Consider the following 20,256-nt stretch of genomic DNA (forward strand, 5'->3'; position numbering starts at 1 on the left):
TGTTCAGTTACAGGTGTTCTCAAACAGCCTGAGCCTTCTCAACTTACAGTCTGATTACCTGATAGTATAGGTGCAGAAATGTGCAAAACCTGCCCTCTGCAATGTGACATGAGGTGGTGAAATGAGCAGCGGCTTCTCTAGACATCGCAGCCAGTGTGGCATAGTGAGCTGAGTGCCAGACTTAGACTGGGGAGCCCTAGCTTCAAAACTCCTCCTGCATTGCAGGGGTTAGGTGAGATGATCTTGGGGTCCCTTCTAGCTCTAACTACGGTTCTATGATACTAAGAATGAACAAATGCTCTCTCTGCCTATCCTACCTCACAGGGTGTTTGTGAGGATAAAAGAGCGAATGAGAAACCTTGCAAGCCACCCCAAGCTCCTTGAAGGAAGGGTGTCACACGGCCCAGCTACACCTTGGCCTGTGAAATGGAGACTGGACCAAATAGAGTGTCTCCTTCTAGTTTGCCCTTCCCCTCCCATGACCTTTCTGCTGCTACCAGGTGGAAGTTTTTGTTTTCCTTGGCTGCCTCCACCAAACAGCCTAAGCTTCTTTGTGTCTCCTTGAGAACACCTCAAGGTAGTGTGGAGTTTGGCTTTTAAGTGTGTACTGGGGTAAAACCACAGGCAAAGGGACCAGAAGGAAGAGCACAAGAACAAACATCACTGGCAAATTTCACAACGGACAAAATATGGGGGCAAGCAAGAGTAACACTTTAAACTTTCCAAACAATTAAATATAATCCTACAGTCAGTACTCAAAAATATGCAAAGGATTTTCAACACACAAATGGTGTGGATTTTATTTGCACTATTCTCATTGCTACTTCTCTTGTTGACTGTCTTTGTTAGGCTGCCCTCCCACCAGCCATTTCTCTCCAATGTCTGAGTTTATTTCTGGTAATGGGAGCCCCACTGAGGGAAAAGGCCCGTGGTATGATCTCAAGGCATGTAATATGGGATCCTTGCTGAAGCTAAACAGGTTTGGGTGGGGTCAGTGGCTGGATGGGAGCCTTGATATAACTGCAATAAATGAAGAGTTAGGTGTGATGTTGGGGTACAGGCGGCAGATAGGAAAGCAAAGAGTCAGCATAACTCACAGTATGTCCTCTTTGGCCTCCAAATTGGACCTCCACCCCCAACTGTACACATCAAAGGTTACAACCCCCTGATCATTGGCTATGTTCATGTTTTCAAGTCAGATCAGAGCTAGGTTTTTGGGGGGTGGGGGTGGGGGTGGGGAATACAGCAAAACACAATATTTCTCATGACACCACAGCATAGATGTGGATTGTGGCTAATTCTGTGTGGACACAACTTCACAAACCAGTGGTGGGAGCACACTGAGTGAAGAGTAAATGGGAGCGTACACACAGCCTGTGTCACATCTGATGACCTCTGGCACAATGGGTCAGTGCATGTGGCTGCTAACCAGAAGGCTGGTGGTTCGAGTCCACCCAGGGATGGTTGTGGGTAGGGGTCCCTTCCAATTCTACAATTCTATGATTCCTCCTTCCAGATAGCGAGCTACGTTTTATCGCTCTCCCACACCTAGCAGGACAATGCTGATGGCCAGCTTACCAAGCAATAGCATGCACATTGCAGGAACTTGCCGCCTGGTATACAGTTCATCTGTAGAGCGGACTCTTCCATAGCTCCTTCCTTGAATAAATAGGACATTGACTCTTCTGCCTTTGAATTGTCCTCCTCTGGGTTCTTGGGTGCAACATCCACATGCCACTTAGGCTCTGTGTTGTGGAAGTTTATGGCAGTGTTTTTCAACCACTGTTCCGCGGCACACTAGTGTGCCGCGAGATGTTGCCTGGTGTGCCATGGGAAAATTGTGTTTATTTGATTCCTATTCAAGAGAATTACTTTATATATAGTCAATATAGGCACAGAGTTAAATTTTTTAACATTTTCTAATGGTGGTGTGCCTCGTGATTTTTTTCATAAAACAAGTGTGCCCTTGCCCAAAAAAGGTTGAAAAACACTGGTTTATGGATTGTCCATGCCTGATGTATGCATAGGGGGTGGCATGGGAGTGAGGATAATAGCATTCTCAACTGCAACAAAGCTGACCACACAAGGGTGGTACTGTGTTCGGCAGGCTATAAATAGTGGCCAACAGTAGGTCACATGGCTACTCGCAAAAGCTACGTAAAGGTTTAGCAGCCTGATGGGATCACTGAGAGGCATTGTCTTTGGGCAAGAAGCTCCCTTGCTCTCCAAGTGGGTGGTGGAGGAGGGGCAGAGTCACAAATGCCAATGGTTTCTGCAGCAGCAACAGCACCTCCCCTCCCCCACCCTCTAAGCCACTAATGGTGCTAGGCAGGAGTGACTCTTACGCACTGTCTGTAGCTTCAGCTGTGGATACTCTGGAGAAGGAAGACATTCCACGGAGTTTGTTGGCCTCAGAGAAGATGAAATACGAAGGGGGACTTTGTTATCAGCTATGAGGTCGGCTACTGCCGGTGAAAGAGCATGGAGTCAAATTTGCATCGAACGTAATGTGTGTCTTTAAATCTTGCAAGCCGCCGCACCAACAGAAGCAGAACCAATTCGAATGATGGGTTCCATTCAGCATAAAATGCATGCCACGGTCTTAATTATGCCATTGCTTTGTGATTCTTATTTATTTGTGACAAGATGTCCCCACCAAAGGGTAGGAAATGACATTTGCAATCTGTAACATGGCCTAGCTTACCATGTAGAGCTCAGAGTTTTGAGAAGGCAGAAAGACTGAGAAGATTGACTTAGTGCACATTCACAGCATACATTTAAAGTGCTACGATACCACTTTAATCAGTCATGATTCTTTCCCCAAAGAATTCTGGGAGCTGTAGTTTGTTAAGGGTGATGAGATTTGTTAGGAAACCCCCCTATTCCCCTCCCAGAGCTACAGCTGCTAGAATGGTTTAATCCCTCTTTCCAGGGTTTATGGAAATTCCTCCCCACAGATGTGTCCTTGGGCACCTTCACTGTACAGCTTTCATCATATGCTGAAGAATAATAAAATCATAGAATTGTAGAGTTGGAAGGGAACATGAGGGTCATCTGGTCCACCCCCCCTGCAATGCATGAATCTTTTGCCCAACATAGGGCTTGAATCCACAACCTTGAGTCTCACGCTGTACCTAGTGAGCTATATTTCTGGGCACACCTCTTTGCCCTGGCGTGTGACACCTAAGGCACCTGAGACCCACCCTATTCCTTCTTCTCACCTTCCTTGGATGTTTTAAAGCAGTGGTTGGATGGTTATCTGTCATGTATGATGTAGTTGAGATTCCTGCGTTGCAGGAGGTCGGAATAGATGACCCTTCCAACTCTGCGGTTCTATGATTCTATGATTCCTGTAACCAATATAAGCCACCTTCTATTTTTTAAATTGCGAATGCAGAATCTTATGTCATTACAACCCACTTTTGGACCTGCTGGTGAAGGGACAATGATGAATAGCAATATACGGTAAGTTCTCCAATTGTCACCCCTTCTGTAGCCGAGACAGCAGCAGGCACAAGAGGGGAGGTATCAACAGGCTTGGGAGAACCCTGCAGGTGTGTGGAAGTAGAAAATATATTTGGGAGGGAAGCTCCAGGAACTGCCTAAGTAAGGGAAGTTAGAGCATGCCCATTGGACACAGAATGCCATCTGACTATTGGAGGGAGAGCGAGAAAATATGGGATATGGTTGGAGGGGCAAGGAATGGAATGAAGTGATCCTGGAAAAAGGGCATAGCTGAACAGGAGCACTGAACACTGCAGCATTTTGTTATAGGTTCTGTTTTTCAACCCATTTCCAAATATTCTTTGAGCTATGTCAGTTAAATTACTAAAAATTTGACACCAGTTTAATGTAGGCAGAGAGAGAGAGAAAGAGAGAATAAAAAATAGACAGAGGATGACAGGAATGCCCCTAAAACTCAGTCAGCTGTCATTTCCCCCCATGTTTTATTGTGTAAACGAACAACTATTCCCCCCATAACAATGCAAATAAATTCCAAAATCAGCCCATTTCAACTGTTCCTCTACAAAGGATTCCCCCCACCCAAGCTCTTAAGGCAAAATTTGTTTACATTTAATTCATTTTAGCATTGAAAAATATCAGACCTTCAGATACTGGCAAGTTAAACATATATTTGTATATATCAGCATAGAGGCTGTGGGATTCCTTCCCGCCTCCCCCTTTTTTTGGTTTAATATATTTCATTTAAAAGCTATGGACAGTTCAGTTGACATGTTTTTTCTCTCTGGCTTTCTTTATAAACCCCTGTTTTTTATTTTTTGTAAATATAAAGGCACACAATGAAGCTTTATGCATCTATTAAAATATACACATTTGGTAAATTTAGATTTCTTTTCCATGTGTCAGTAAGTCAACATATTTATATTTATATATATTATATAATAGTCCACAACACAATCATTCTCAAAATAAAAGTCACTCCATTAAGATATCTGCATAAACTTTCATCATGACACACCACAAAAGCCCATTGCATAGTGCACCAATGGGGTTCAGGAACCACAAAAAAATAAATAAGTCAGAGAACAAACATGTTGTTTCCCTTTTAAACAAATACATCAATTTCATACCAGAACTGTAGAGAATTGTTACAGCAGGAAATGCTACCTGCAAAAAAAAATAAAAATAAAACACAGTTGCAACTTGGACAATCTAGAAACCAAATGAAATGAAAGCAAGAAAGATTTGAATGTTGAACACAAATGCCATTGTTACGCCTACAAACACACACACAGTGACAGTTTTTTTTGCAGCAACAAAGCTTGAGTGCAGGGCCTTGTAATAACATAATTGTAGCGGCCCCCTCTTCCAGTCCACTTGTACCCTTTGCAGATACAAGGGCTTCACAAGCTCTCAAGGGCCTTCCATTTGCTTTCATAGAGGGAACAGCTTGGAATGTGCAAAAGGGTGCATGCGTCGAGTTACTGTTCATTTGTTGGGATGTGTGGAGCCCTGTCCATCTGGGTTGTGGAACCTGTGGGCCTCCAGGTGCTGTTTCAACTACAACTTCCATCATCCCTGACTGGTTGCCCCATAGAGGCAGGGGCTGCTGGGAGCTGTAGGCCAACAACATCTGGGAGCTCAAAAGTTTCCCATCCCTAGTTAAAACCCCTGGGGGCCATTCAGCTCTCACGGGCCTGTTTGCACACAGGCCGACGCACTGCTTGATTTCTTGTCACTTAGCCGCTGAACGTGTGAAATGGCTCCATCGCAAAACATGATTTGAGACTGAGCTGAGGTGGAATTTCCACCCGTGCTGTTTGGCCAGCGATAGCTCATGCTCTAAGTTAACTGAGGTACGTATCAACAGTAAACTTTCACAAGTTTCTTCCAGAAAGAGCAGAATAGGTGCTTCAAGATGTAGCTATGTTAGTTTCACCCAAAACCTTGGCCTTGTTGTTGTGTCTTTAATAGCTGCTAATGGGGCTTCCCCCCCCAGCCAGAACTCGAACTCAGTTCTGGCACCTCTCAGGTGGGCGCCCTTGCCATTATAAGAGAACACTCAAATTGGCTTCCATCTGTACAATGATGTCACAACGAGCTGCATTGTAATATCTCCAAATGCTTTTTCATTCTCTTAAAAACACTGCATTCCAACCCTCACCTATGTCCCACCCCACCCCCGCCCCAAACCAATCTCCTATTTTATCATGCAGGAAAAATGTCCACTGTGTACATGCTGTGGTTGGTGGGGAGACTTGTGGTCCTTCATGTGTAACTGGTCAGCACCCTCCCATCCCACTTGGGTGACTTTGGGTCAGTCGCTGCCTCTCAGCCTAACCTGCCTCTCAGGGTTGTTGTGAGGATAAAACAAAGAGAGGGAAAAGTATGTATGCCACACCTGGGATAGAAGTAGAACCAATAAGCCAATGATTTCCTGACCAGTGGCCATGCTGCTTGGAACTGATGGGAGTTGGGAGTTCAACAATATCTGTAGGGCCACAGGTTCGCCACCCTGATTTATACTGAAGGTGCTGTGGCAGCAAGAAAACACATTTCAGGCTTATCACAGGACCAGTAAATGTGTATTCACTGGACGATTTGCATTTAAGAGTCACATCTCAAATTAAGAAAGGCAGTTCCTAATAGAGGTTCACCCTTCCAATGTGCTTTTGCTGCTCATTTCATTAGGGCTTCCGTGGGACAAATTCCCAATGAATTTCCTGTCAGGGGTGGATTTACGGGTGTGCAAACAGGGGGCGCTGAGCCAAGAGGGCACCATCTTTGAGAAGGAGCCGGAAGGCTCTGACAGGGTCCTAGAATGCTCCCGCCTCCTTCCCAAGACCTAGTTAGTGCTTTTCCAGCTTTGGAAAAGACACCAGAGGGCTCCCCAAAACCAAGTTGCCAATAAAAAATCCCAGTCAAAGCATCTATTAGTCCTGGGATGAAAATTTCCATTGGCGCCAACAGACACTTTTCATCTGGGGTCAAAGCGACTGGAGTGGGGGAAGGGAAGGAGGTTAACCCCCTTTTCCACACACCATGGTTTCGATCCTGGTTGGGATCCATAACTATTTGAGTTTTAAGAAGCTTTAGGTATGTTAAATGTACTTGCACAATTAACATCACATCTGGTGGCTCTGCATCCCAACAGAAAAATCGGCACTCAAATATTTTGCTGTGGTGTGAATCCAATCTGAATTTGTGTCCTCCTGGTACACGAGAGATCAGAGAGCTGAATTTTAGAAGTGTTGTGTATCATTGTGATTATACAAAAGAATTAAAAAACCAGGGTATGTTTCTCTCTGCTGAAATAAAAAGCATTCACATTATTAACACGAACAGGGGTTGTGTTGAAGCAGAACTGGAGTGCCCTTGACTGCGATATAGGCTTTTTTGCTCCATTAAGGGGTCGGGTCCTTCTCTTCAATATTCCCACTATAGCAGTCTGATCATTATAACTGCTACTGAGCAGGAGTGTGAAAAACACACCAAATCACACCTGAACCAGGTGAGCTAAATTTCATCTCCATTCTGACATTTGGTTTGGCTTGTTATGACTTCCATGATCTCTGCAACATAATCCCTCATGTGTATGTTGTGGGTTAACTTTGATTTCCTGGTATATGAAGGCACTCACCTAGATTACCCCATGCTTTTTAATATCTATATGAAGCCGCTGGGAGAGATCATCAGGGGGTTTGGGCTGGGTGTTCATCAGTATGCGGATGATACCCAGCTCTACCTCTCTTTTAAATCAGAACCAGTGAAGGCCGTGAAGGTCCTGTGTGAGTGCCTGGAGGCGGTTGGAGGATGGATGGCGGCTAACAGATTGAGGTTGAATCCTGACAAGACAGAAGTACTGTTTTTGGGGGACAGGAGGAGGGCAGGTGTGGAGGATTCCCTGGTCCTGAATGGGGTAACTGTGCCCCTGAAGGACCAGGTGCGCAGCCTGGGAGTCATTTTGGACTCACAGCTGTCCATGGAAGCGCAGGTTAATTCTGTATCCAGGGCAGCTGTCTACCAGCTCCACCTGGTACGCAGGCTGAGACCCTACCTGCCCGCGGACTGTCTCACCAAAGTGGTGCATGCTCTGGTTATCTCCCGCTTGGACTACTGCAATGCGCTCTATGTGGGGCTACCTTTGAAGGTGACCCGGAAACTGCAATTAATCCAAAATGCGGCAGCTAGACTGGTGACTGGGAGTGGCCGCCGAGACCACATAACACCGGTCCTGAGAGATCTGCATTGGCTCCCAGTACGTTTCCGAGCACAATTCAAAGTGTTGGTGCTGACCTTTAAAGCCCTAAACGGCCTCGGTCCTGTATACCTGAAGGAGCGTCTCCACCCCCATCATTCAGCCCGGACACTGAGATCCAGCGCCGAGGGCCTTCTGTCGGTTCCCTCACTGCGAGAAGCAAAACTACAGGGAACCAGGCAGAGGGCCTTCTCGGTAGTGGCGCCCGCCCTGTGGAACGCCCTCCCATCACAGGTCAGGGAAATAAACAACTACCTGACATTCAGAAAAAACCTGAAGGCAGCCCTTTTTAGGGAAGTTTTTAATGTTTGATATTTTTGTATTTGGTTTCTGTTGGAAGCCGCCCAGAGTGGCTGGGGAAATCCAGCCAGATGGGCGGGGTACAAATAATAAATATTATTATTATTATTATTAAACATTACAAAATACAACAGCCCTGCACTACTTTCCTTTCCCGCCCCTATTTTAAAGGAAAAATGTTGCCAGTGCATCATGATTTCGCAAGAAGTGACATAAAATGGGTATTTCTACATGTAGAACATGCTTTCAGGGTGTCTGGGAATTTTGCTTCCTTTGTTCTATGAAAGAAGGTCGTATAGGACCTTATTTCTCCTCTAAGGAAAGGGTGGGGAACCTGTGGTCTTGTGGAAGGTGTTTGACTCCAACTCCCATCAGCCCCAGCTAGCATGGCCAATGGCCAGGGACGATGGAAGCTGGAGTCCAACTGCATCTTGTGGACTACGGGTTCTTCATCACTCCTCCAAGGTTTCATTCTCGGAGCTAAAAGAGTAGGATCCTCTGGGAATGGCCAACAGCTCAGTAGTAGGCTGTTGCAACCAGGGAAAAGCTTGGCAGAAGAATACAGTAAATGGCACAAATCCCAAAGCCCTTCCTTATTCCTTAGGAAATGTTTATTTTGAGAATTCTTTCTTGTGGTTTTTGCTTTATATGAGCCTCAGCCAAGGGCCACCACCTCTCTTCTTCTTGACCCCGTGGCCACCACTGAGCACCCCATGTGGCTCCAGACCATTTTAGAATCCTACCTATGCAGTATTTGTACAGAACTCTGGGCACACTTGGCTGCGTGTGCTGTTATAAATAAATATATTTTGATTGTTTACAGAGAGGGGCAGTGCTGTTTGTACTAGGGATCAAATCCAAGAAGTTCTCTATTTTTGTACCTTGCAATATTATTAAGCTTTCCTTTAGAAAAGGGATTGAAAGACCCTGAGTTTCATCCTAGAGGTATGTAGTCAGCATTTGAAGTTGCCAAAGCATATTTGACTGGTTTGGAGTTTTTATTTCTTCGGGCAGGTGTGGGTAGCCAGTTGTTGCTGGATTTCAGCATAGGCGCTTATTATGTCTGCTTTAGTTGTTTTGTTGTTGTTGTTGTTTTGTAGCAATCACCTCGAGACTCACGTTGAAGGCAATTCCTAAATTTGATAAATAACAGAGTAAGCAGCACCCATTATCCCTGGCAATTGCCCAATGGGAACCAAAGTCCAACAACATCTGGAGGACCACAGGTTCCTCACCCTGTGGTTGAGATGACCATGATGGTCCAAAGTACAACAATGAACAAGGCTCCTCACCTCTGTCTTAGGGGATATGGGTAATAACAGCGATAAGCAAGCAAATGGTTTACAAATAGTTCCGTACAGGTGCATCCCATGAGCTGAATCTCAAATGGCCAGATGAAAAAGTAAAGAAGGGCCAGTGAATATCTAATAAGCTGTGGATGTTTGATGGACCCCAGTTCCAATGACTTCATTGCATATAGGCTGCAGAGCTTGGTATATCAAGCAGAGGTCTGCAGGACTGCATAAAAGGAAACGCGAAGTTCTTGTTTGCTGTGTAGGATGTGACATCCAAAGCCACATCCTGTGCAAGATTGTTTGGAAATAAGCCCTGTTGTATTAATGGGTCTCACTCACCATATGAATTAAGAAAACTCACAAATGGAGAAAAACTTATTAACTCATGGGAACTTAGAAGGATCGTTGCAATGTTTTTTTATGCCATGTTAAAGGAGGCACAAATTCATGGTTTAGCAGGACAGGAATCAGGGAATCTCTATCTCTGAAGGGAAAAGGAAATGGAAATATTTGCCACTCACTCAAGTTAGTGAAGACAATGCAACACCAACGTATACACCATTGGTAGTTAACTCAAGCTCGATATTCTCAACAGCTAGATTTAAATGTTGGAAATACGAGTCCCCCTTATACGTGGCAGGAATGTCAACATGTCAAGTTATTGGAGACTTTTTTGGGGGCATAATATTGCAAACTGGGGCTTAAACCCTTCATTGGTCCTTTTCAATGTAACTCGGCTTGATATTCCTGAGATCTAAAAATCATTGATCCTCCACTTAATGGTTGATGCTAAAATAATATAGGCTTGATATTGGAAAAACACCCAGTCTCCCTCCATTTGGGAATTGGTGTTAAAATGTTTGGACCTAGCTATAATGGAAAAAACGATGGAAGGTATCAAAGATTTGGGACAAAACAGATCATCAATATAGCAGACAAGTAGTTAAGTTGTATTGTTTATTGGAATAGTAACTGTGGACATAATAAATGGGACAGAAGTATGTTTTTGTTGTAGTATCAAATAATGTAATATTTAAATTTTAATTTATCACAATAGATTTTTTATTTATTTGGGTTTTAAAGGTATTTGAGAATTGGACTGTTGCCTCATTGGGAACTGATGCTGCCTTGGGAACCTATGGTTGGTACTGCACATAAAGCAGGAACCAGCTTTTAGTGTATCAAATATGAAAAGTTGGGAACTCCAAGGCAACCATTCTGGAAGGGGTTAATTAGCTAACCTATATATTTACCTGAATGTATTGTTAGTCCAGTGAATGTATTAAGTATAAAAGTGCCCCTGTTAAGCTTTTCTGTATGAAACTGCTCTGTAAAGCTGTGAACTTTTATCTGCATTGTACTTCTCTCTGGCAAGCTTTGCCTTACTAAGTGTCTGGAGATAAGAACAGTAGACCTTACGCAGAGAGTACTGTAGCTGTCCTTCATTGAGAGGAACTGTTGTCTAGGTCAAGAGATAGGATGGCCTTGCTGGAGTGCACATGAACCAACTCTGGCTAAATGTCATTTGCCTTATATGTACAACAGGAAATGTTCCTTATATGGACAAGAGGAAGTTTTCTGGGGTGGGAAGAGAGCCAGAGAACTGTCTATAAGAACTGTCTGAAAATTGGCTAGTTTTGTACTTGCTTGGCTATCTAAACACCCAGGTACCTCTGCATGCAGAAATTAAATCTTTCTCTCTCTCTGAAGCCAGAAGCCTCAGGTTTTTTTTTACTTCCATGTTCTCTCACCGGGCGCAACAATGGGAACCCGTAGGGGCAAATAAGGCTCGTGGGGGCTCGTGTCCGGGAATATTCAAAGTTAGATACTGAGTGGAGTGGAGTAATCTTACACGAGTATTGATTTGTTTGTACCATGGTTATAGATGACCTAAATCCAGGAAGTTCTGATATTGGTCTGAGCTGTGTTTCAGTCCATCTGAAGTAGGCCATGGATATAACATTAGGATTTTAGTCACATTCTAGGTTTAGCCTCCCATCTATTCCTAATGCAGATGTTTGAAGTTAGTGTTGAACTACATGTTCAGCAGAATCACATGGTACCATTCTTGTTTGTGCCACATGATTCTGCTGGTCATGAATCTCAGCTTTTAGGGTCATGGTACTGAAATAAATTTGAACCACACTGTCATTGTACGGGTCATGCCTGCTAAATTATTCCGGTTCAGATAAATCAAATCACAGAAACCTGACAACCAAAGTCTCCATTCTTACTTACTAGATAAAATGGCTAAATGGATCAAACAAAATATTCAAAAAGAACTCACCAAGATGCAAATTCCAACTGGTCAATATATTAAATTGTGGTTGAGTCATGTTGTGTCATACCATAGTTCACCAGGAAACAACTGAGACAAAACGAATGGAGAAGGTGACATGGGAAGTGAAGTGCAAGTGTGCCAAAGTGCAAGAATATTTTGCTAAGTGAAAAGGTGAAGTAGTTTTATATAGGTGAAAATAGAGGTGCTGGTCTGCACAGCCTGATCACTGGAGCTATATATATATATATATATATATATATATATATATATATATATATATAATCTGGAATGTGCTCAGGGAAAAAAATATGGCTCCTGCCTGAATAAACCTAACCATCTAGTCAATGTTTGCATTCACAAAATGAAAAACTGACTTGCTCTTTGCCAAATAACTTAACAGTCCTTAGTATGACTGCAACTGAGTATTTTCTTTGGCAGGGATGGGGAACCTGTGGCCCTTCAGATATTGTTGGACTCAGCTTCCTTCTTAACCCCAGTCCACATGGCCAACGGTCATAGATAATGGAATTCCAACAGCACCCAGAGGGTAACATGTTTCCCATCCTTCTCCACCAGAAAGCAAAGAGCTCATAGACATGTCCCCTGCCAAGGGAATCTTACTGCATTTCTTTGTCAGATACCCACTTCATTGAGTGTGGGTTCCATTGAAACCATACCATCGCTGCAGCAGGAAGTGTCTTACGCAATGGGTTTCCTAGGCCCAGAAAAACTCAGCAGGCTCAATTAGCCTACCAGAAGCAACATTCAGTGAAAGAGGCCTGTGAATGGTGGTGGTGAGATCAGAGACGTGTTGTTTTCCTTGATGTGATCTTCTGTTGATTCAGGATGAGCCCTTGACAGAACCATCCTGAAGAACAGAAAGGTGACTGACTGACTGACTGACTGACTGACTGACTGACTGACTGAGTGATATGACTTCTGGAAACAAACTTTATGGGAAAAGATGGGTTTGAAATGAGAGCCGAAAGAAGCCCAAGGTTTAGCTTAGTGACAAAGAGTGGAACGGTTGTGTTTCCATTTCATCTACTCGGGCGAGTAGTCTAACTCGTCATTTGAAATCAGTGCATCCGAGTTCTGTTTGTGTTTGCCTTTGCTCTTTGATTTGCTACTTGTCCGACTGTTTTCCTTTGCTTCTGACATCTGCTGGTAAGAGAAACCTTTGTCGTCGGCAGGATCCCAGTCCTGGTAGTTGTCGTTCTCGGCGTAGGCCAAGCCATCGTCGACGGAGAAAGGGTCGACATCAACATCGTAGCGCTGGTATGTGCTCTGATGCAGCGCCTCTTCCCGAGCGGTGATCTCCAGTGTGCTGTTCCATATGCCGTAGCCAAAATAAATCAGCAACCCTGCAGGAGAGGGGAGAGTTTGGCTGGTAAAAATATTGTACTGTAGTCTGAATTAGGGTTGCCTTGTAGGCAATTCAACATGAAACGGTTCCAAGCCCTAATGAATCTATAAACACTGCTGCAGAAGTTGAGTGGTTTATTATCTATAATTCACCATATGGGTTATATACTCTGTGGGATAGTTCCAAAACTATCTTGATTGTGCCGTTCCATCTCCTTTTGCCGAGCTCTTTTTCTGAAAATACATTTTATTTACTAGATGTTTCAGCTGCAAAGCAAAACCCCCAGGGCAGAAAAGGAAACATGTAGAATAATTACACAATCTGCGCTATATTTTTGTTTTTCACCTGTAGGTTTTCATTGGAACGCTATCGAAGCAGGACTTAGTAACAAAACAAACCACATCACTAGATTTTTAATAAAAGGAGGATAAACGCAAAGAAAAAGATTTTGAGTCAATTCTGCAGATCTCTTGACTATGTTCTTCTGTAGCCTTTCCTTCCTCTCATTTCAATGGCAGACTGGCAGAGGCTGAGAAGGAGGAAAACAAGTTGAGGATAAGGGCAAGAGTCGAGAGTCACATGCAAATGTGGGAGTTGTATCCCATGTTGTGCCTCATGTTGATAGAAAGAGAACTTCTTTCTAGCAGTGGAAAGGGAAGAGAGGCAGTTTCCTCCATTTTCCCTTCCCCTCTGCAGTCTTCCATGCCACCTTCTTCACAGTTCCAAAGGGTCCCCCAGCCCTTTGGAGAAGGTTTAGGGGGGCATGTGGGTAAGGGGGCTGCAGAGGAAGTGGAAAATGACAAATCATATCCCTCCATATTCAGCTGATGGAAGGTTCTGCTGTATCAAAGATTATTCTGTTGGACAACAGACGTTGCCAGTGTGGCATTGCTGGACTACAACTCCCATCATCATTGACCATTGGCCACTGCTGACTGGGGCTGATGGGAGTTGCAGTCCAACAACATCTAGATGGCACCTCACTGACTAGCCATATGTTAACACGAGGAACTCCACAAGGGAAGGGTTTAAGAGCTACTGAATTTCTTTTTATGTAGTTATTCTGTTCTGCTGTGAAATGGGATTCCCAGCGATCACCCATCCAAATGAAGACTTAGTTAGATGTAGTCACAAATGTTTCAAGTCATTCACTGGGTCCATGCTAATATTATATTGCCTTGTGCTGTCATGCCATAACTCACCAATCAATACTTCATAGATAGAACTTTTGTAAAGCCAAATTGGTGTGTGTGTGTGTGTGTGTGCTTCTTTTAAGACAGGGGTGGGAAACTTGTGACCCCCTAGAAGTTGGTAGACTCCATCTCTCATGCACTGCAACCAGCACGGTCTGTTGTCAGGCATGATGGGAGCTGATGTCCAGCAACATCTGGAGGGCCACCATTTCCCCACATCTGCTCTAAGAAGTGGTTTCCATTCTCCAATCCAATGAAGGTTGGTTGAAATTAAGCACTCTGACGTACTCTGGGTGGTCTCTTCAGTGGAATTATCACATATTGCCAGGGATTGGTTGGATGACGAGGAGTAGTAGGAGGTGCCAACCAGGAACCTCCAAGGGAAATTGCAGAGGAGGAAGGTTCAGAGCCTGAGAATTGTTGGTGGTCAGAGGGAGAAGATTGGGGGGAGGAATTGCATGCTGAAGGGACAACAGGATTTCATGAGCTGGAGGAACCTGTGACAGGGAGCAGTTCAGACTCCAAGGCTGAAGCAGAGGAATAGGGTCAAGAGACTGCTGAAGAATCCAGGGAGTCTCCATCTCCTGCTCTGGCAAGCTCCCCTCCCCCCTGGTCTCCAAGAATGAGCAGGATAATGAGAAGAGTTCAGAGGTCAAAGGTGGGGAGACACAGTTTGAGACTGCTTGGGAAACATCCTGGAGAGGAGGAGTCTTAGAAGGGGTGGAAGGCAGGGACTTTCAGTCCTGACAACTGCTCTATAGGGGCAAGACCTACTGGGAATTGTTGTTGATTTGTATGGCATTTCCTTGAATAAAGAGTTAACTTCACTGACTTCTCTGCTTCTTTGTGCTGACCTGTATCTGACCCTGACACATGCACTGTCCCCAAACCTTCACATCCCACATTTAGAACTTACCCACAAAACACCAGACAGCAAACCGGATCCAGGTGATCCTTGAAAGTTTCAGCATGAGATAGATGTTCACAAGCATAGCAAAGGCTGGGACAAAAGGCAGGCAAGGAGCCATATAAGGGAGCTTTTTTGGGTTTTCTGGCTGCTGAAGGATGACGAACACCAACACAATGATCAGCAGGACCATCAGGACCACCAGAAGAATTGCCCACCAACTTTGGTCATAGAGGTAGTCCACCCCAAAAATGATGAAAGAGCAGAAGATGAACATTAAGACAAACAGCAAGAGCACACAAGTGGTGACAGTCTTGCCAGTAGCTGCAGTGGGTCGATCCATTTTCCCAGGAAGTCCCAGGTGGATCCTCATAGTGTAGTATCGTGGTCCTATGAGTTTCTTTAGCTTGATGAGGTAGATGTTCTCAGACTCATCTGCCTCTATTCCAGAAGACATGTCAACCGTGCCATAGTTGGGGTGGTTGACGTTGTAAACGGATTTGTCTGATTTCCCAATGAGCATCTCGTTGTCGCCCAAGGACGGCAGGTTCTTAGCGCCACAAGTGTTGGTGGGCGGGCCTGCAAACTCCTCCCCTTCGCTGACCGGAGAGCAGACTTCCTTCTCGCAGTCTGCTATGATGCCTTCCTTCTTCTTAGTGTGCTCTTCAGAAAGGAACTTGACGAAGCCGTCAATGTCGCTTTCTGGTTGGTACCGAAGAAGCAGGACACACACGGAGACCAAAGTGTAGGCGAGCAATGTGCCGATGGACATCATCTCTATCAGGTCCCTCAGGCTTACCAGCAAGGAGAGCAGGGCTGCGAGAAACCCTGAGACAATGCAGGCGACTACGGGAGTCTCCGTGTAAGAACTTACATGGGACAAGAATCTAGATGTGAAAGAGTTAAAATTAGCATAAACACCATAAACTCCTTATTATTGACTTTTAGGACAGAGGAGGGGAACCTGTGGCCCACCATATGTTTATTTCTTTATTTTATTTTATTTATTCCATGAAATTTACACACACCTTGATTGTACAGTGGTACCTCGATTTAAGAACAGTCCAGTTTAAGAACGATTTGGTTTACAAACTCTGCAAAACTGGAAATAGTGTCTTGGTTTGAGAACTTTACCTCAGTCTACGAACAGAATCCGAACGGTGGAAGGGCACCGGCGGCGGGAGGCCTCATTAGGGAAAGCGCGCCTCGATTTAAGAACAGTTTTGGTTTAAGAACGGACTTCCAGAATGGATTAAATTCGTAAACCAAGATACCACTGTAATAAGAAACTTCAAGGAAGGTTTACGGAAAGATAAAATGAGAAAATCAAGAAAAATCTACAACCCTACTTCAAAACATGCAAAAGTTTAAACACTAAAGCAGATGAAAATCACCTCAACTTTCTAAGCTTGTCTAAACATGAAGCCAAAAAGCAGATGCCAAAAAGAGTACAGTGAAGGCTCAATCTCAATAGGCAGGGAGTATCTCACAAATACGGGCATCTGTAGTTTTAGCACAAATTCTGCCAATCAAAGCAGTTGAGTGGGCACATGTAATGTAAGGTGATCTCATAGGTAAACTGGTCTCAAGCTGTTTAGGGCTTTATATGCCATCCTGGTTGTGAGTCCTGGAAGACCTTCCCCCTTCCTTGCTGGCCTTTTCCTACCTGCCTTGGGAGGGTGGAGCCCTGACTGACTCCAACTACAAAAGCTGAGGCTGCTGAACAGACTCTTGGGCTGGGGTATTGCTTTGGGATTTTTGTTGTTGTTGTTGTTGTTGTTTATTTTTTTGGGCTGCAGTTATTGGTGTTATTGTTATTATTTTGCATCTTCATTTTTAGATCTTATACATAACAATTTATGTGGAAATTGTTCCATTATGGTTGTTTACTTTTTGGTGTGTTGTATTTCTGCTTGTAATTATGTAAATATTTTCATGTCCTAAGCCACCTTGAGCATGGTTTTAACTATGGAAAGGCAACATACACATTAAATGATGAAGGCCGGGTAGCAAACTGGTAACCAGTGCAGATCTTTGAGCCCAGGTCTCGTATGCTGACAAGGCCTCACTCCTGTCAGCAATCGTGTTGTAGCATTCTGCACTAACTGCAGCTTCTGGACCAAATGCGAGGGATGTGCCATATAGAGTGCGTGTAGGTAGGCTAAAATTCCCATCATTAATTACTGTCCATGCTGACTAGCTGATGGGAGTCTGAATCACCTGGTATAACAGAGGCAGCCATTGTGGTGCCTTCAAGCTGTTGTTGGACTCCCACCATCCCTGGCTATTGGCCATGCTGGCTGGAGGGTTGATGGATAATGGACCCCAACAACTTCTGGCTAGCCCTGGCAAGGTCTTCCAAGGCCCCTTCTCCAACTGCCTCTGATGACATGGGACTTACCTGAAGAGAAGCCCATCGCCAGCCATAGCATAAATGATCCGAGGCATAGGGAAGAGGGAGCCCAGCAAGCTCACCGTCAACCCAGCCACAGACCCGATGGCAACAATGAACTTGGCAGTGTAGAATCGGTGGGCTGCAAACATCTCCATCAGGGGCGATTCAGTATCAATGTCGTTGTATGGCACCATCAGAGTCAAGATTATGCTCACCTGTTGAGTGGGAAGAGTGAAGGTAATGTACGGTTAGAAGTGGCACGGGGTTACTTAAATAGTTTGAATTTTAAGATTGAATAGTATTCATAAAATATGGGAGAAATTAAATTTGGAAGTTACGTGAAATATTCTTAAGGGACACAAATAAGGGGAAACAGGAGGAAGTCCGTAAAAGATGATAAGAAAATGGAGATTTTTTAGTATGATGATGTATTTTTTCTTTTTGTGGTTATTTTTTGATGTTTTTCTTTTTTACTGTGTTATGTTGTTTGTTGTTGTTAGTTTGTATTTGTAGATGTTTTTTCTTTTTTTGGAAAATACAATAAATATTATTTGAAAAAAAAAAGAAGTGGCACGGGGTTTACTTATTTATTTTGGGTGCCCCATTGCAGTTCTCTGGGCAACTCACTCCTTTTGTTTACTACCACAGTTTAAAAATCCAATCATAAAAATAGAATAGATAAAACAGGAATATAAACACACACACACACACACACACACACACACACACACACCAGCAGTACAGGAGAGAGAGGCAGCATCCTATTTTTCTGGACATTATGAAAAGAAAAACAAAACCCAGAGCAATCGTACATTCCATTCGCAAATGCAGAGCTCCGGCTTCATTTGATTGAAAGAAGCTGCTAAGATCTCATGGAATGTTTATGAATATTCCATTAGTTCAGAAGTTTGTAAAAGGGATAGAGGGAGCTCTTATGGAAGGTTGCAGAGGAGCCAGGAAGCAGCACTATGACAACAGTAGTTAACTGTTAGGCTGAGTGTGTGGCTGGTATGCGTGGGAGTGCTATGTGAGCCGCGGGTGTGAGTAGTATGCGCATTGTGCATAAATTGTGCGTGTGTTAGAGAGGGAGAGAGAGAATGTGAATGAAGAATGGGCACAGAAAAGATGACCAGCCGCAAACCCATCAGCAGGGTTCGCCCAATACATTGTGTTGCTGGAGATGAAGGAAAAGATGCCCCCACCCCCTGCATTCCATGTACCAGATGGGCAGGTGAATTTTACCTTGGGCTCTGGCAATGGGGCATCATCATCCACTGCACCTGAGGGCCACAGTAGTGTGTGCGTACAGGGCAGGCTCAGATAGCTCTATCCTCCAGCATCTACTGGTGGAGGCAGCTGCCTCACTCTCCCTAATGGTATGACCAATTCTGCAGTCCACATGGACAAGCAACCATGAGCCTGGATCAAAAGCTTGTCTTCCTATATACATAAAAATGAAAGGTTGTCTTCACACCAAGGTTCATGCGGCCATGCCAACCCCAGCCTGACAACAATGCACGGCAAATGAGCAAGCAAGCAGAGCAGGTGGCACAGGTGATCTGTTGAATGGAGGAGGGGGAGGCGTGGTTTGCCAAGCCCCCCCCTTTTAAGCTCAAATAAACACTTTTGTATTGCCACATAGTTCAGACATTCCTCAGCTTGCACCTTACATTCTCAGCCACCACGTTACACCTTCCTGCAAAACGCAGAATCGTACGGAGAGCTTACTTACGGACACATATGCGGTCAGGCATGTGACAAGTGAAGCAGTGATGGCATAAGGGATGGAAGTGTTGGGACTCTTTGCTTCTTCTCCAGTGGTGGCAATGATGTCAAATCCAATGAAGGCATAGAAGCAGGTGGCTGCACCTTGTAGCACCTGCACGACCAATAGATTCAAGTTAGACTGATCGAGGCTTCCAAGTCGTATCCATTTATCTGGAACTAACAATGCCTTCTTACATTCCTAATGACAACATACACACTTCTGTACAGCTATTAATGGTGCAGGAGTCCCATCCCCTTTTGCATGTCACTTTCCTACTTTCATGACACCTCAAATCAGCTGCCCGAGGTTGCTGCCTCATCCTGCCTCAAGATAGGCAGAGCCCTGACTGGCAATTCAAGTAGGTAGCAAAGAAAGAGAAAATAGAAGGGAATTGGTTAGCCCAGGGGCAACCAATGCAGCCCATTCCAGATGCTGTTGGACTCCAAATCCCATTAGCCTTAGCTAGATTGGTCAATGGTCCAGACTCATGGGATCTGGAGTCCAAAAACATCTGGGGAGCTTCATGCTTGCTACCCTTGTACTCAACAAGGAGAACAATGGGAAGAAGTTGCAGAGATTGGGACAGCACAGGGACAGATGGCCTTGCGTGCAACTAATTAAATGCTCATTTGAAAGAAACATAGTCTCTCCAAATGCCAGGGATGCAGGGGTGGTTAACTGGTGGCACTCCAGATTCCAACTCCCATCAGCCAGAATGGCCAGTAACTGGGAAATCCCACTTTAGGCTCTGTGGAAGATTCCTTCCATCTCTTTAAAAATAATCTAGCAAAGTTAGTTTTAAAACTGAAAGCCATCACACCTCTCCTCTTTGCTGCTGCATTTTCTGGGCCAGACATTCAAGAGGCAAGCAGCATAAATCCAACTCACTAGCTTGGGGTCCAGGCCAGAATACCTGCAGTCTCTGCTCATCCCTGGGGGGGGGACTTGCCTCTGCAAGGCAGGAAATCCAAATCTGTTTGAAATCTCAGCTGAACTTAAAGTTAACACATATGTGACAAGCACTAACTGAG

At 44.4% G+C, this 20,256-nt stretch overlaps 1 protein-coding gene across 1 annotated transcript in view; it reads right to left on the reverse strand.

Annotated features, from left to right (window-relative positions):
- Nucleotides 1-12,530: 12,530 nt before the first annotated feature.
- The window catches only part of SLC7A14 (solute carrier family 7 member 14), a 49,387-nt gene continuing 41,661 nt past the window's right edge, over nucleotides 12,531-20,256 (reverse strand). The window contains exons 5-8 of the mRNA XM_033150648.1: nucleotides 19,190-19,336; nucleotides 17,464-17,672; nucleotides 15,072-15,949; nucleotides 12,531-12,960 (exon numbers count right to left, since the gene is read on the reverse strand). Of these exons, the coding sequence (XP_033006539.1) occupies nucleotides 12,641-12,960; nucleotides 15,072-15,949; nucleotides 17,464-17,672; nucleotides 19,190-19,336 (1,554 nt within the window). The 3' untranslated portion in view covers nucleotides 12,531-12,640. The remainder of the gene's footprint in view (nucleotides 12,961-15,071; nucleotides 15,950-17,463; nucleotides 17,673-19,189; nucleotides 19,337-20,256) is intronic.

The sequence above is a fragment of the Lacerta agilis genome, chromosome 5 (genome assembly GCF_009819535.1).
Source record: "Lacerta agilis isolate rLacAgi1 chromosome 5, rLacAgi1.pri, whole genome shotgun sequence".
Lineage (NCBI taxonomy): Eukaryota > Metazoa > Chordata > Lepidosauria > Squamata > Lacertidae > Lacerta > Lacerta agilis.